Genomic DNA, 17,671 nt, shown 5'->3' with positions numbered 1-17,671 from the left:
GTGCGTGTGCGTGTATGTGTGTCTGTGTATGTGTGTCTGTGTGTGTGTGTCTGAGTGTGTGTGTGTGTAATGATATCAAAGCGACCAGTTTTTAACAACTACTAACACCAATAACAATTACGCTGTTAAATTGCAGCCTATACATGAGAAAAAAAACCGGACCGTTTCACATGGTTTTGTAAGCTGTCACTAAGTTGTTATGGTAAACCGCTCGATTTACTATGTTCATCCTTAACCGAGTGGTGATTATTGGAAGGCCAATGCGAGGTACAGTCGATTAGCTAGAAAGAAGTAGGTGAGATTATCGCGCTTCTTCCACGGCGTCTGTTATGGCGAGACAGTTTAACGAGGAATCGATATTAAAATTAAATAGGTATTCGGACTTGTTTTAACAACTATAGTTATAAAGTTTATAGTTATAAAGTATTTATGTCGGATAAGCTATGGTGTCCATTCTTGTTTTCTGCGCAAGGAGGCAGCGAGGGGAAGTTACCAAAAGGAGGTGTTTGATAACGCGAAAATTAGTTACTATGAACACTATTCTAGCTGCTGTCGTCGTCATCACCATGAAGAACATAGCCTGAACTCACCGTCTTTGAAGGCAACTGTTTCATGGAATCTGTTTGCTAGACCTGACCTGCATCAGTTTGCACTCACATTAGAACATCATCGTTAGGACAAAGAGATTTTTCCTGGTCTCTTGTGGCCCAGACGCACAATGTTGGCAAAAACAGCAGTTCCAACAAAAGGCTCGGTTACTGCAGTAGTTGAGCTCTGGGTTCCCGTTTTGCAGTCGATGCGAAAGAATATTTCAGTACTCTGCCCTGACGCTCCAACAGTTAGTTGGTCAACTGGATAAGTAGAGCTCGAGCAACTGCAAACTTCTCTTGACTCACCTACGACGTTAACGGTTCAGTGTATCCATACAGGCTATAAAGATAAGCTCGTTCCCGAAAGGAAAGGGTAGACGTGCACTCAATGAACGGCCGCACATGGCCATCGGAACGATTATGATCAACACCAGCGTCATCACTGGTCCTATCATCATTGAAACGTTTAATAATGAGCACAAGATAACATATATGAATGTTCGTAATATTATTGAAATTAAACCTTGTAAAGGACCTGCTATCTGCTAGCGACCTTGTTTGTCTATAACTAAGAGGTCGCGATTTACGAACTCGGTCCGTAATGTGAGGCCGACTCCTAGCCAGACGAAATAACAGCTACCTTTCATGAACCTAAATATTGTTCGGTTTTTCTGCTTTTTTTTTGCAAATTTTCTGCTCTACATAAACTTTCAGTAGCATAAATGTATTGTGAAGCTCTAGATTTTGTCGTCAATAAATTTTCTAATTGCAGATGTTCAGACTCGGATCCTAGAAGCGACTCAAAATTGTACTCTTTAAGCTTCCCATTAGTGATTTTATAGATCTAAGATGTATCTTTATATAAAGATCTCTTTGATAAGAGAAATATTGTGCATTTGTTAAACATCCTATTGCAGATTACGTTATTGACAAGAGCACTGATTGCAAGTGCGGCTTCGTTACTGACAGATCGTTCTGAAGGGCGGTTAGCGACATCAACGCCGTGTACTAGTTACAAACCATAATAACAGTAAAAAAAAAAAAGTAGACAAAACTATTAGCGTAAAACTATCGTTCCCTATTTTTTTTTTACTTCATGGAACTTCAATCCATTCCTTGTTGTTACTTTTAGTCTTACATAGATAGCTATAACATAGCTACATGCGTTAGCTATAGCCCTAACGTTAAGTAGATAAAGTTTCTTGCTCTAATAATCTGGCAGTCTCAGTCTCAACTAAATACTGTTTAAATATTTAAAGCTTTAACGTAACATCTATCCTAGCTTAAAACGCAGTTATTTGTACATGCACGTGTCTTTTAGCATTGAATAAGTTACTCATTTAAACTATCTTATGTAATATGTCTGAAGCGCCACCTAGGGCGAGTTGAGTTACTTTTGAATTACATGGCTTTTAGAAATTGAGACCCGATGGAATTTAAGGTCTTCACGTTGAGAGTGTCATGGCAATCAAACGTAAACAAATTTTTCGAAAAGGCACACGTACAGTGGAAAATCGGATACGTACTAAAAAAAGGCATCACAGCTACGTTTGAAACGATGAGTCGTGTGCGCCATGGTTTCATACTCTTGCAATGCTCTTAGGAACCATTTGGCATCAAATTGGGGCACATCAGCGACTTATGCCGACCCAGTGCGCCCGCAAGAATCAACGATATTCAACTTCACTCTAGTTAAAGCGATAAGGACTTGAACTATTCGAACTGGCCGTGAGAAAACGTAGGCGCACTATTCCTAAACATGTGAATATTGTTAGCAGCTCATTAGGGTGTAAACAACAGCCATTGTCAAAGCTAGCTGTCTCGGACAAGAGCCAACCGGCAAATGAATGGGGAAATCTGCCAGCTTACAATAGAACAACGGTATCGGTGATTTGCCTGGATGCAACATTTAGCTTCCTGCACATACCTGGTAGTTGGAAACGGCCCCCCCTAAGACTGACCCCATAAATCATAGGCTCTCGCCTTATATGTGCACAATGTGCACTTAGAAAGGTGTAACAAAACAATCTGCAATGTTGTCGACGAAGTGAATCCAACGAAACGGTTTGCCAGCATACAATTGTGTCGTATGTATCAGCAGCGGCCGATTGGAAAAACGGCTGAGTGTTCTATGAGGTGCTTGTCGTTTTTTTTTATCGGCAATGTTCTCACTGAACCAGGTAGATATCCTGGTAAAACAGCTGACCCGGTGGCAATATGTTTTCGAGATGGATATCAAGAATGAATGGAGATTTACAAGGCCAGGCTTGAGTCAGCAGTGTAGATTTTTGCTTCAAAGTTAGGGTTAACCCGTCCAGAGTCCACACCTGTCTCCGAGTGGACTGCAAGGCCGCCAGGGACATTTTCGCAAATAAGGCAGTCGAGGAGAACGCGGTATTCGCGGTACCGTTACTATCTTCTAGCACACAGCAACAAGTTGTCACGACTATACAATCCAGCTATGGAGAACAAGATTGCTCCCAACAATGTCAGAAAAATTAAGCCTTTAAGAAATTATGATAATGAAAGTTCGCTAGGAGGCAAGCTGTCAACAGAGGACACTGGTGGCTTCGTGCCGATGGGGATGAACAACAAACTTCGTTAGTCTTCCCGACGCCTACAGTGTATCAACAGAAGGGACGGGGCAATTTTAAATGAAAGAGCCACCTTGATCAGGGCGTCACGGGGGGCTCATTAAACCGTCCATACGTCTCAGAGTGCTAATCACAATGCGCTCGATCGCGCAATTCGTTCCACGCTCGTTTATGAAACAAGCAGGAGAGGCAGAGCTGTAGGAGACACTTAAGAATCATCAAATAAAACTGCGAAGGCTCCAATACGTTGGTGCTAACTGCACCAAACGTCTGGGACGCCATTGACATTGTAGCACTAACCGGGATAGCTACGTCTTTGAGTTATCCCGGTTGAGTCTTTGAGTTAGCAGCTTATTACTTCGTGTAGTGCCCTGTCAAAAGGGAGGCCAAGGGTAACGTAATCGCTTGGTCCAGATCTTGTATAAAGAAGGTAACAACTTACATACGTTTCCGGAGTAGTAGAGCGACTTCGACATTGACTAACCAATTCATCAGTCGAATTCAGGCCATGTCTTCAAACTACCATGGATGGCCAAGGACTTCAATACTCGCATAGACCGTCCTATCTTAAGAGGTACGACAGCATTTCGGGACACACTAAATGGACGACACTGCTTGATTGGCAATCCAAATTTGGTACTAACGACACGCGGTTGCGCAAGGAACTCAACGTAAATATCTTTGCCACAGATGTTGGCAAATAAAGAAGCACCTTTTTCGAGCAGAACCGTTTTCTAACATCTACAGGAGGCAGGTGCCGATCGGGATGAAGATAAACGTACTAGTAGATCTCCATTTGCTTGCAAAACAAAAATCCTTTTTCCGATGACTAGATACCGAAAAGCTGCTAAATAATTCCAGTCTTAGACGTAATCGATACCAAGATTTATGCCCACTGCTTAACTGACATTATTCAGCGTGTGATACGCCCCACTCGTCCGGGGAGATGAAGGCCATAGTTTTATGATACCTGCCACTTAGCTTAAAAAAAGCCTGGCGGAAACCGATGCGGGTTGCGGATGAAGGGAATCCGCCAAACAAATGGCTTCTTTGCGAAAATAGATCGGTCGCTTCTAGTAGCGAACCTCCATTGACTGATCACTTCGCTAGAAATGCTCTCTGCAGGCTACGCCATCCCTCAGCAGGCACTCCATTTAGCACAGCGTAGAACAAAACAATAACAAAAAAGAGGCCTAATCCTGCAACAGGAATTATCGGCTGGCGAATACTCAAAACGAATACCTAAAGCGCGCATTTGTTCTGGAGCACTATCCCGCAGTGTTGTTCAATAAATCTCTCCGCTCGCAAACATCACCACCCTAATGGAGGGACATAGCTTTATTCGGTCCTCCCAGAAGCAAAAACCCAACGCAGCCCGCGTCGCTCCATGACATCGGGAATAAGAACGTGTGCTATAAGCTTCTCTCCTAGCTCCTGGCACAAAGATTAAATAAGTTCTTGGAAAATTTAAGTAAGTTCTCAAAAGCAACGTGGATTTTGAAAGAAGAGCTCAATGGTCAGGACATGTAAGACTTTCCTGGCCAATCGACGGAGGTTTGGTATAGATTTGTGTATGCTGCATTTGTAGATTCTAAAACAGCATTTGACTCTACACCTAAAGATGCAGTATTAGCAACCCCCATAAAAGTTTAGGTCACCATGAACGAGCTCGGTTAGATAGCAGCTACATTTCAAAAGAACAGAGCCACAATTGACGACTGGGTTTTTCAAACTATTGGACAGCGAGTCGAGCTATGCGGCATCCTTTTCTTTTTTTCTGCTCTTGAGAAACCCGCCCCAGAAAAATCATACCACTTGAAATCTTACGAAAAGTACCATTGTGTGCAGACGCTCTAGTTGGCTATGGAAATAGCAGATTCCAGATGCAGCTAGGCTGCATACAACCGTTACAAACGGTTTGAAGGCCAACTTTGCGGCGATAAATGTCAGGCGTCGAGGCAAGGCGACAGTTCGCTTGTTATATCAGATACACCTGTATCATACGTGAAAAGATCTGCGTTATGCAGAACTGCATGTACCGAGCAACTGATGTAGCCTCACATTTTATGTAGATGAAAGACGCGGGAAATTACTAGCTGCAGTGGTTATTATGGACAATCGCAACGCTTATTTGTTTTAACTCTTTTCTATCTTGAAGATAATTTAGTAGAAGAACATGACATCGAAGTGTCATGGAATGATTTGACCATTGAAAAAGGCGAGCAACTAAATCGGCTAAGGGCGTCGTTCGTCAAATGCGCGTTAAGGTTGCACCATTCAACATGGAATGGACGTACGTACCCCTCATCGATATACCGCTCCTCGCTAAAAAAAAACTCACAAAGGTCAATAGCTTTCCGCAAACCCCCTGCTTTTACGGAAAACAGCGGTAACTAAAAGTGGCAGCTTGCGAAAATCGACGTTGAATCCCTCAGCAGCAGAGCAATGAGGCACAACACATGGAATGAACGGGTCGTTTAAACCGTCGCATCGTCACGCGATCTTCGGTCCGTGACTTTCATCACGTGCTCTGTACCGCACTGGACTTGTACAAACCCATTGAGAATTGCATTCGCTCAATTCTGCGATAGATGTGCGGCACGGTGCCCCAAAGTGCACCCTCTAGGAAATCTTGTCGGCGAAGGAGATACATGATGATAATATTGTGAAATTGCTCGTAAACCGTTTTTTAGCACAGTAGTGATAATTGTATAATTTGGTAGCATTTTGAGTTAATGTGACTATAGTTGATATGTATATATTTGTACGTTGCCGGGAACTGGCAATCAATATTGACATCCATATTAAATGAAGGACTAGCCCTTTTGTGAATCAAAAAAGCTTTAATTTTCTGTTAATGAATATTTTTTTGCATTGTACATTCATCGAGTTGAAAATGTTACCGTTACCCACTTAACAGAACTTTTCCACTCGAAAGTGCGACAACTGTTAAATGGCGAAAATAGAATTTATCGACAACCTTCTAGCAGTTTCAGCGTCACGTGCGAACGCAGAATCCTAACGGATATGAGCGACAACGAAGAGCAGTCGTTAGTCATCCAATCCCCGATGACGTCCACCGCCCAACGCTGTGTAGAAGTTATAAGTTGAACTTGAGATAGATGCCGATCACGCTGCGGAAGACACGATTCGGTATACAAATTACTCGCTTGCCGATGCAATTGAACGACTGGTAGAATTAAACAAATCGAACGAAACTCACAATGCCGGAAGCTTTCCATCTACGTCTCGTGCGTAAGAGAAAGGAGTAACGGTCCTGTCCAACAGAAGATTGTCGAACTCCATCGTCTCAAATAGCGGTATATACCAACAAAAAGTAACGACTCGAACCAGATGGCCGACCATGAGGCCTGCCAGCGAAGAGCCTGAAGCGATCACTGCTGCTGAGTGAAACAGTGGCCACTTATAGAAATAATGGCGTTGTTTATCACTGACTGTGGCCAACCGCTCAAGCGAATCAATCTCTGACGCAACTTGAACATCCTCAAGATATCCTGTTTTTACGCTGATTCTTGTGTAAGACAAATGAAATCCGGACCAGGAAGAATGCTGCTACAGTGTCATGTGTGCACTAAGTTGACTGCATCTATTTGTGACATTGAAGTCTATCGGTAGTATTATATTGTTTTCGGCATCTTGCGTTCGGTATTGAACAAAATCCTAGCTAGTGGCTGGATGCTTGTCCTACACATCTCGGCTGTACCCAGTTAATGGAATGAACGTAGTTCATAGTATTGTCATAACTTCTTATATATCTGTTACATCATTTGTTCTCCACAATATACCTACCTCGTTTCTAATTAGTAACGTATTAAATAGGGCCGTATATAGGTACTAAATATAAGGTATTAAAATAAGAAAAGGGGGCCGGATACACTGGTTCCATTTGATATTTGTGGACAAAAAAATTTCGATCGGCATGTACCTTGTGACGCAAGCCACTACGAACCTAACCATAATAATAATAATAATACGCTACAACAATGACGGTTTTCTTTAAGAAGAACAAAAAAAAAAAACGTTTTATTGTTAGCGGGAAAGCATGTTTACTTAAACTTCAGTATCTTTATTGGTGTTGTTGGAGCTCTTGTCGTCAGTTGTTTCAAGCGTCCATCATAGCAGCTTTATATGCAAAACCACCAAACACAGATATATTCGCATTTTTAGTTAGGTAATAATAATTATTATTATAATCATCAGCATACGTCTCATTATCGTATTATTTTGATGCAGTTAAGGAAATCTTTCAACTCATTGAAGATACGTCTGCCGAGTCAAATGTATTCTATTACACAGTCATTCTGTTTTTAATCTGGAGAAGTGTGTAGATATAAACACCATGTGTAGCTGGTCTAGTATATATAAACACACTTATCAAAGTCTATATGTACGTTCTAATAATGGATCATCGCTTTGTTAAAGCGCCTTGCATGTATAAACACGTTATGCCTTAGATATTGTATGCAAGCCACTTGTCGTTGTTAGGCGTTTTAGCGTCTCCTGATGTTGCCGTTATTTAGGTCCCCAAGGTCTTTTTGGCGGCATCGAGCAACATCTGTCCCGAGTTGAGTTAGCATTAAAATTTTCTGTACGACATCATTACGTATCTGCTAGGATCGTGTTTTTAGGACTGAATTTTATAAATGCAGACGAGTGTCACTATTTAGAATAATGGGGAGCTATGGTCATCTGAATAGTGACGCCGATCAATTGATTACTTATAGCTAGTAATAGCAATAACGATATCCGTAACGGTAACATCTATAGAAGTAAATCAAGCGAGAAATCAATGTCAATCTCTAAGGACATCACGACAACACACGAGTTTTTTCGATATGTGTTTCATCCAGAGATTACGTCTTAATCAAGGGTTAATTGTATAAAAGGAAAATGCAATTTCATCGGTAGATCTTTGCCATTCATTCTAATTGTTTGCTGACTAGGAAGCGTCACCGCAATGTTCTGAATTCTTAAAAAGGTACATATACCAATGTATAACTGTCGGCTTCCTAAGAAATTCTGTTTCTGAGAAATAGATTAGGTTTGAAGGTCGAAAACAGATCGCGTTTATTCTCAGCAGGGGATTATGGAGCTAGAGTCAGTTTGATACGCCCTTGTTACCTTCAGCAAAATCTCGTACACTCCAATTGATTCTACGTAGCTGACTGAGGGCTATAGGCATTTACTACAGTTAAGCTGAAGCCAAATTTGTCTACTGTACATCTTGGTAGTTAAAGGACGTAAATCTCGTGAGGACGGGCAGAGACATTCACGCCGGACCATTTCAAAATCGGGTACATAAATGTACGGATTAGATTAGTCCACGTCAGACCCTGCGGGAAGTAATAAAACGATATGAAACTAATCCTAGCTTCGAAATTTCCCGCCAAAAACACGCCGTTGATCTGCTTTCAACGCAAAAACCTCGCCCACTTCGCAAAAACGCCCCTCAGATTCGTCAACAAGTTCGAAGTACCTTATACGACAGGTCTTGCCTCAGCAAGCCAGGACCCGGTCGTGTCGTACCCTAACGAGGCAAAATTCACACGCACATACGAAAAGGATCAGGTATAATTCAGCTTTGCCCTTCTACACAGATTCAACTCAACTGTTGTTTGCGTTTGTTCCTTCCACTGTACACATCTACAACAATAAAAGCCGAGGAAATCAGCTAAACCGATGACGATCGCTGATTTCGTCGTTGTCAGGATGTCGAGCCACTCTAAATAGTCTCACGCGTGCCTCAGTTCATCTTTCTCTAGTATCATACTCAACGACGTCCAATCAATGGTTGGAAATGTAAAGATCCACAAAATATGCACATGGCATAACATTTTTTTCCCTTGAACACAGTCTAACCAAAATGTGATACGATGATCAATATTTACAATTCGGCTCTATTCGTTCGTTTCTCTCTCCTGTTACACGCTGTCTGCTGCTCGATCTCGTTGTCCGTTAATACGGTATAATGTTCTATCGCGTATCAAACGTGCACCCTTCCTTCAACGGAGATCGAAATAGAGACAGGGACGAAATGAGAGGATAATTAATATCCGACACACAATGTCACTATACTAAATATTAATAGCTTTGTGTCCTTACTAGTCACGACCAAAAAAGGATGGCAGCTCAAGGTCCACATGAAAAATATTGAAACAAACGACATTACGTTATATCGGCCGCCCCTTTAAATTATCGCAATGACTTTAGTAATAATGATAATTAGATGGGTATTGGAATAATGCCTCCGGTCGTCTGGATACAAACCTACAAATATAGCAACGTAACGGATAGGTTAATTTATACGTTGTTTCGTTCACTACTTGCCTGTAATGGTAATGCCTTTATAATAACAGGATTTGTGTTATCGTTGATTCTTTCATCGTTCGATACACGGTGTTCGTCACACGATCGCTTGCCTTGTTTGAAAAACGGAAAGACGCCATTATCTACACAGATGAATATATATATATACACGCACATATTTAAATCTGTGAGCATCATCGCTGGCGTCACCGTCAGGTGCGTCACAGACGACGACACACTAATGCCATGCAAATGCTAAGCACTCTGAGTCTGGCGGCCGTGTTCATTGATATGTTTTCCCACCTCGAATAGCCATTTTCCCAACGGCTCGTCGATTTGCCTATCTGTACGTATGTGCCTTCGTTTTTATCCCGTCTTCCTTTCTCCTCCGGTCCCATCGACAACGTCGAACGTCTAAAAACAAGACTTTCGTGTGATAGATCGTTGTCCACGCTACGTGGGATGTCAAATACCAACGAGGAGACTCTGCCTATAGCACCCTAACTATTCCCTACTCTCGCTGAGGATAGTTCTGTTACACAAAGATAGATAATTTATTAGACACCGATTTCTATGTCAAGATAAAATAGGTGGCTGTCAATTGGCCGATATATTGACATATTTTTGGCAACGGAAATATTATAAACAACGAAACATTAGGCAATTATGCAGATACCTTTAAGGACCCTTCCTCCCATACAATTTGATCGAAGCAGATTAGATTAAATTACACGATGTGATGATTATCGAAAGTTATGCACAAATACTGCAAACAATTCACCGTATTCTTGTGATCCGCGGTCAAAGAAGCACGAGATCTGCTGGAGGAGAGGGCGCGACGACGCCGGGGGGTGACATCATTCGAATTGGTCTCCTCGCCCTAGTTTACTTAATTAACAGCCTCGGAATACTTATGGGAATGCCGTGGTGGTTTGCAGGTAGTTAAAAATGCTTGTAACCAACTAGTGAAAGAACAAAAAACAGATCGTTCTTGGTTGGGAAAGGTTGATACCTTCGTCGGTCAAACCGATATAATAGCAGTCACGACGTATTGGCAGCTTGATCTGCTGCCAACTGCGCGCTGGCTACAAGTCTCTATCAGTGTACCAGTAAATTTATAGGTCTATACTATTTCACTCTTTATAATTATAATTTACGACCAATTTAGACTTGTTGTATATATGTACAGATGCCTTCAGGTGTCACTCAACGGCAAATCCCGATCCGTCGATGGTCAGTGGTGGTGTGGCAAGTATTACGCCCCCCGGAGCAAGTGGAATGGCTTCGCGATGATGACGTTGTTCCTGCGACTGTTCCTGGCCAGTGACAATGGAACCGATGGCTCCCGCCGGTGCGGATGCCTGCTGCTGTTGCTGCAGCTGTTGTTGTTGGTGCAACTGCTGCTGATGGCGTTGGTGCAGCTGCTGAAGCTGTTGCTGCTGCTGGCGCCAATGCTGGACTGCGACTGCTGCCGCCGACCCTTGTTGATGGACTGTTTGGGGCGTGTGCGATTCGATCGTACCACTGGTTCTCACGTCGATCGATTCGCCGAGCTGCTCGCAGCTATCCTGTTGAAGATGCTGTTGATGGCTTTGCTGCGTTGAAGATTCTTGATGGAGAGGGTGACCTAGTGGATATCGCTGCGGCTGTTCTTGTTCAGCTTGATGTAGCTGCATTTGACTGTCTCGTTGCACTTTCGCCAATAATTCCTCTGGTCGGACAGTGACGTCAACCCGACACACGGGACAACGCTTATCTGTCGCTAGCCAACGATCGATGCATCCTTGATGGAACAGGTGCATGCAAGGCAGACGACGAACCTCCTCGGACACTTCGTACTCTGTCAGGCAGATTGTGCATTTTGTCACCTATGATTCAGAAACAGACACCCATTTTAGCAAAGGTGGTTAACAACAAAACTAGCAAATAACCAAGTGGAACAATCCTTCGTAAGGTCTCGAGTCGGGAAAGATCAGGTTTTGCTTACACTGAGTCTGATACGAGACCTATTAAGCTCATATGGCTGGCTCACTATCCGACTAAGATGTTAAACGTAGTACATATATATGTACGTACTCGTATGACTAACATATCCCTTAATACTTGATAGCTTAGGTCTTTCTGCTCCGGTACAAAAAAAAGTGTAAATCGATATCGCAGTAACTGCGTGGACACAGTTACCATATTGTCAAAATGGAGCCAAGCGCAATTAATAGCGAGCAGTGCATTACTTATTCCTACATGCAAAACCGGACAAATTCACCTAGATATGAAACAAACCTCTCGACGGGTGTCGTCTTCACTGAGTTTGTACTTGACGGTGCAACTATCGAGTAGGTGTGGAAGAACTCCGGTTGCCACAAGTGGTGTCGGTGGCATACGTCTCAACGCCTGTGCCCCAGGGCCAAGTAACGGAAGTCCGTGCAATCCATGTATTGGGTGAGAATGTTGTCCTGAATGTGCTTGTTGACGGTCAGTCACACCGAGCATTCGTCCAGGCCCACCTATTCCGAACATGGCCCTTCGAGGCACAAATGAATAGGGCCCTGATAGGCCGGGTTCATTTAGCAGGCCACTAGTGCTTCCAGCAGCGCTTGCAGCCAACATTGGATCGTGATGATTGAAAGAAAGCTGCTGATGATGGTGATGATGCTGTTGATGGTGATGATGGTGATGATGGTGATGGGGCGGGATCCCATGATGAGCGGGAGGTGGCGGTAATGGTGGCGGTGGAACGCCGGCTGTAGGCGAATGGTAATGATGGCTGAAAGGACCAAAGAGGAAGGCGCAACAAGGTTGCACACGCCTATGAGGCACAAACGGTGACATTGGGGTTATGTATGATGGATCTCTCTGACCTGACGTCGAAACCGCTGTTGTCTGTGAACTAGCAGGGGTTGTAGAGGCGACTGGAAGACCCTGACTAGACTGAGCTGTGGTCGTACGTTGAGAATCAGTCTGGCCAACGGTCGACATTGACAGTCGAAGCAGCTCCGCTCGGTTCTGTTGTGCCTCCCATAGTGCACTGCTCTGTCGTGAAGAGCTACTGCTGAAAGAAGATGAGCGTGCTACTGCGTGGCCGTGCGGCATGCCATGAAGAGGACCACAAGGTCCGAGCGGAGTCGCTGGTGGAAGCGGCGCAATCATTGGCGGCGGGTGTCCAGCTAACGTTACATAAGGTCCCACATTTAGAGGTGGAAAGTGGGCGTGTAATGGACCAGGCGAAGGAGGCGGAGGCGCCGTTGAAGACGCAGTTGATCCCCCAGAAAGAGGGCTTTGGTCCACGAGTGGAATACGAGTTGCTGAGGAATGCCCAGTAGTGCAGCCATGACCATCACCATCCTGATTACGGTGATGTACGATTCTGCCCCTAGGCAACAAATGCCCAAGAGGTCGAGCGCTCCGCTGCTGCATTTGGCGTGACCGTCTACCGCTCCCACATGGCCCGCTGGCTCCCTCACCACGCGTCGCCATTCCATATGACGGTGTCGCCGGATGAAATCGAGGTATGGTGCAAGGACAGCCACTGCCACTCGTACTAGAGGCAGTTCCGGATGGATTTGCATTCGTGGCTGGTTCCGGTAACCTTGGACGAGACCGCATAGGTCTTGGTACCGGGGGCGACTGCGTGCGGTCCCAGGCCAAACGGGAAGGTATTGACGTTTGCGAACCCGCAGATGCTGAAGGAGAAAGGGCTGGCACCTCCTCATCACTGTCTCCCGTCAAATCCACCACGTCATGTAAAGGACGCCGAGGTCTAAATAGCGATGAATGTGAACGTGCCCTGCAAGTAGTTAATCGAATCAAATACAGCAAGAGAACGTTTAATAATTTTCCTGCAGAGCTTTACATTTTAAGCCTAGATCTCAAATAGGCATGCGGGTTCCATCGTTAGGTATAGCCCGGAAATTACTATTTTACTATTCAATGTACTGTCCCGTTCATGTATTTCTCAAAATTTCCGTTCTCTTATTTGGATGGTCTATAAGATCCTGTAAAAATTCCCTCAGACCTTAAACTAACCTACTAAATAGAATAATTAGGTTTTGCTTCTCCATGATCTTTATATAGTCGTATACGGGATTGAGTCGTCTTTGTAGGGCACGGCCTTTTTGCTTTAACTTGAATCGGTGCAGACTTCATTTACTAAAAACTCTGCGATCTTCTAAAAAGCAAAAATCCTATTACACTTCAGAGAACTTTACGAGTTTGAATCGAAACGACACAATCTCTCAATGTTGCTTCGAAAATACCTTTTCTGAAGTTGTATGCTAGGCTAAATCTTTCACAAATTCGGCGTACTTGTTGAAAATGCGAAATGAAGAGTTTATTGGTGGCATCCTTAAATGACGCGTGCCAAACTACTGAAAATATCTTCACCATTTAGAACAACGAACAGAAAGACAGATTCGTAGATAAAACCTTGGGACCGCGTTGACATTACTCTTCCGTTTTTATAAATTGTTTCCAAACACGTTTATGATGGCTTCTTCAATACGTTTTCAATTCGCTGTAGTAGCGAAGTGAGTAATGCGCAGCACTTGTAACCGTAAAGTTCGGTCACCAGCTGAGACAGCAACTTTAAGGTCTGGATTATAGTTTATTGTATAGTTACGTTCGACCAGGATGCGCATCATTACTTTCGTATATACGAAATTGATTCTCACTGTCAGCTAGGCATTATTGCGACCTGACTCCACATGTTCCCGCAGGAATGTATGTATAAAAGTACAAACAAAAGTGTACATAGGAACACCACTGAAAGTATGTATTTGGCTTAAACCTACCTCCTGTTAAAAGAACCTTGTCTCAACAGCAGCTGTCTGTTCTTTGGAGCATATAAGGATGTGACACTAAAATTGTTCGCATTAGTAACTGAAGATGAAGAGGACGAGGCGGCTGGTTCAGGCGCAACTGTTGAAGCCATCGATGAAACTGCGTTATCCGTCGATGCGACCGTAGTATTTAACACGTGTCCACTTTCCTCGACAACAGTTGAGTTTGCAGAAGGCACTTGAACTGGAACTTCCGCAGCATTAACTTGAGATGGTGACTCAACCCTATCAGGCCCTCTACTGGGCCCACGAGAACTTCGCGAAGAAAACTGCGACGGTCCAGGTTCCACCTATAATTCGGCAATCCCGTTAGAAATATTTGTGAAATATTTTTAAGTAAATTTCGTACCGAGGACACTATCGATTCGTAGGCGACGAACTACGTTATTTGTTTTGGTCATTATTATGCGGAAAATCGTGCCATCAGCATAAATGACGTATCTCTATATAGATCAAAATTGAAAGGTTTCAGTCTTTATATAATAAGTTGTGAAATACTTACAGTGCTTTCTTCTAAAAGAAAAAACAAAACGATTTATCTAGGTTGCAACTCTGACTTGTATCAGCGTTCTATAAATGTATTCTGGAGGCTTGAAGAGTCACACTTTCTTCTGTTACTTTTACCTAACTCTAAATACTTCTAGGGATTGTTACAGATATTTTTTTGCGCGGAGTATAGATTTTTAACAAACAACACCCGACCTCAATCACAACGATGATAAATCGGTTAATAGTAATAGTCACTAGATACGAAAAAATGTTTGATTACATTGATTTGATACATCATCTTAACTTACCATAATGATTTCACATTCGTCGCTGCTACTGGAGCCCGCCGTCGAATCATCGCTAATGTAGAGCATCTCAGTGGGCTCAACTCCCTCGGTTCGACGTGCTGAAGGCGTCGTCGATGTCGTTCTTCTAGTATTTGACGGAAAGACGTTTGTTGGCGAAACTTGTAAACTGGGTGCAAAAAGTTCAGCATCCGTGTCGGACTCGGCATCCTCGTCGCTTAGGTTGCTATCGCTGAATGACACGTGCGACGCCGGCGGTTCCGACCACGTCTCGTCGACGTCTATGTGATGAACGTCTGAATGCGTCAGGACGTCCATTACGTGCACGTCAACCGCGTGGTCATCCTGGGCGTCTGTGACAAGGTTGGCCTCAGCAACCACAGCTGCCGCTGCAGCCGCCATATTCTGGTGATTCATCGACGCCGCGACATCGCCCAACGTGACCACATCAACTGCATGATGGTGACCCATTGAAATGGGATCCACGTGGGCCATGAGTTCATGAAGATTCTCACCTAACTCCTGCATCAAATGTTGGTGATCCTGGCGATCCGCAAGTCCATGATCCGAAGAGGCGTTACCGCTTAACGGTATCTGCTGTGAATTATTACTGCTAGTATTGTCACGGGAGCTGTGTGCTGATGTCGTCGTGGTTGAGGTTCGTCTGTCCAGTATGTTACTGCTATTGCTGTTATCAAGAGCCCGTTCTCGTCCATATCCATCGGGCGAATGTCGTGAATCGACCTGTTCAGTCATTGTGGCGGCATCAGCAAGATTATGTCGGCCGTTATGTTGAGATACCCCAGCACTACTGGAGGGAAGAGGCGGCGGATGCGCAAAACTAATTTGGGCAACGTACGGCAGGGGAAGTGGCAGGGGAACAAAACGCAAGATGGCTTCGGCTTGGCGTTCTGCGTCCTCTTCCGAAATCTGAACGGCCGGACCCATCATGACCGACTGAAACGAGATCGTAAGGCCAACAAATAATTGAAATGCGAAATTAATGTAAATTGAAATGAATTATACAAATGATTAATTCAAGGAATTACTAGACTAGATCTGAGCATTACAGTATACAGGTTATTCACCATTGTTTTGCTATAAACATCAAAGACCACTAAGAGTCTCTTCAACCAATGTAGAAGTAAACCGTGTTTAATTGCCCTAGTTAGGGTATCATAAAAAAAAACTGTAGCTTATACATGATAATGGCGTTCAGCCTGACTCGGGGCTAGTTCACGATTATGATGACTCATTAAGATGAGAGACATCTTTTTGGAAATGAACATGTTATAGCACACATTATAGCAGAATACAACTGCAGGCATTTTGTTACAAAGGTAAATCCATAGAATAGCAAGGCAAGTCCCACTAATTAAAGTAGAGTTCACTGCCGATATGAATAAGGCAGGTAAATATAGGTTTACAAACTTGTGCATAGTTTTTATTATCTTATCATTCTTGCCAAGTTCTCAATAAAATTGGAAATAAAAAAGGACAAAATTTACTAGACCTGCCTAAAATACTACTTCCTTGATCGCATACGTTGTGTAGCGCATGTGTGTAACCGAGCTTGCCTGAACGTATGTCGACGTCCAACTTAAGCAAATCAAGCCTGAAGGTTAAGGTAGCGCAGATTGTAAAACTGACCTACAGGAAAAAACGCACGAACTTATCAAAGTATCGTGAATTCGTCACGATCGAATGAAAACGATACATATCAGAGTATGTATAAACTACACTACACAACAGCTGCGATTCACATGTTGCGGCCTTTTCTTTAGAAAGGTAAGCTGAACCAAATTTTTAAGCAGTTAAGTTTTACAACTTCGACGCGCGGAACTTCCGTATTTTCGGGTGAACTTAATAATTAGTGTCTTATAAATTATATCACCAACCCGTAATTTTCAACATTCAGTGATGAATATAATAGTGCCCATTTTATTTGCAAGTATGTCCATTTATTGATAAGTTGAGCAGTTCCGCAGAAGTTGACTTTCGAAAATATAATTTCTAGCCGAACATGGACTACGGAAGAGGGACATTATACTAATTCTCTAAGGACTTTTTTTATCTCTCGCGTAAACCTCAGTTTCCTATCCTCAAAAATCATCAGTTAAGACATCTGTCGTGGGAAAGAAGAGTTATAAAGAAAAGTTCTTTATGAAAAAAATGTATTTGTATGGACGAGTAGTGAAGCAGTGAGGTTCATCATTTATCAAAGTTAGTCTTCTGACAAGAAGCTTTGATGGCCGCTAAAGAAGACGATTCTTCAGAATCGTTTACTTCCATGCTAGACAGGCTAAAGGTCATGTCCGTTTCATGTCAAAATTCTATTCCATAATGAAAGTCCGGCTTTTAAATAGCCCTACTACTGACTCATCGAAGAGTTTTTTGAGCAGTGAGGGGGAACTGTAGCAGCGTGCGTTGTTCCAAAACCAACTCTGAGGCATTGAAGTCTATGACTATCGTGGTGAACGATGATTCTGGTATAAAGGAACTTCTATGGATAATCCACGATATGCTTATAG

The 17,671-nt window shown here is 43.2% G+C and overlaps 2 protein-coding genes across 5 annotated transcripts in view; both read right to left on the bottom strand.

Annotated features, from left to right (window-relative positions):
- Positions 1 to 851, bottom strand: part of LOC111270411 (epithelial splicing regulatory protein 1) — a 61,471-nt gene extending 60,620 nt beyond the window's left edge. The window contains exon 1 of one of the 2 annotated variants that reach the window (XM_022850623.2): positions 658 to 851. The gene's annotated coding sequence lies outside the window, so the exon portion shown is untranslated. Of the gene's footprint in view, positions 1 to 590; positions 609 to 657 lie in introns of those variants that run through there. The other variant, XM_022850622.2, reaches the window with a different exon arrangement.
- Positions 852 to 7,226: 6,375 nt separating this feature from the next.
- The window catches only part of LOC111270421 (uncharacterized), an 18,979-nt gene continuing 8,534 nt past the window's right edge, over positions 7,227 to 17,671 (bottom strand). For 2 of the 3 annotated variants that reach the window (XM_022850641.2, XM_022850640.2), the window contains exons 2-5: positions 15,144 to 16,097; positions 14,299 to 14,636; positions 11,792 to 13,295; positions 7,227 to 11,379 (exon numbers count right to left, since the gene is read on the bottom strand). In XM_022850641.2, coding sequence (XP_022706376.1) covers positions 10,714 to 11,379; positions 11,792 to 13,295; positions 14,299 to 14,636; positions 15,144 to 16,091 — 3,456 coding nt within the window. In that variant the 5' untranslated portion in view covers positions 16,092 to 16,097 and the 3' untranslated portion in view covers positions 7,227 to 10,713. The remainder of the gene's footprint in view (positions 11,380 to 11,791; positions 13,296 to 14,298; positions 14,637 to 15,143; positions 16,098 to 17,671) is intronic. The other variant, XR_002686296.2, reaches the window with a different exon arrangement.

The sequence above is a fragment of the Varroa jacobsoni genome, unplaced genomic scaffold (assembly GCF_002532875.2).
Source record: "Varroa jacobsoni isolate VJ856 unplaced genomic scaffold, vjacob_1.0 scaffold_1472, whole genome shotgun sequence".
Classification (NCBI taxonomy): Eukaryota; Metazoa; Arthropoda; class Arachnida; order Mesostigmata; family Varroidae; genus Varroa; species Varroa jacobsoni.
This window is presented reverse-complemented; position numbering and strand designations above follow the sequence as displayed.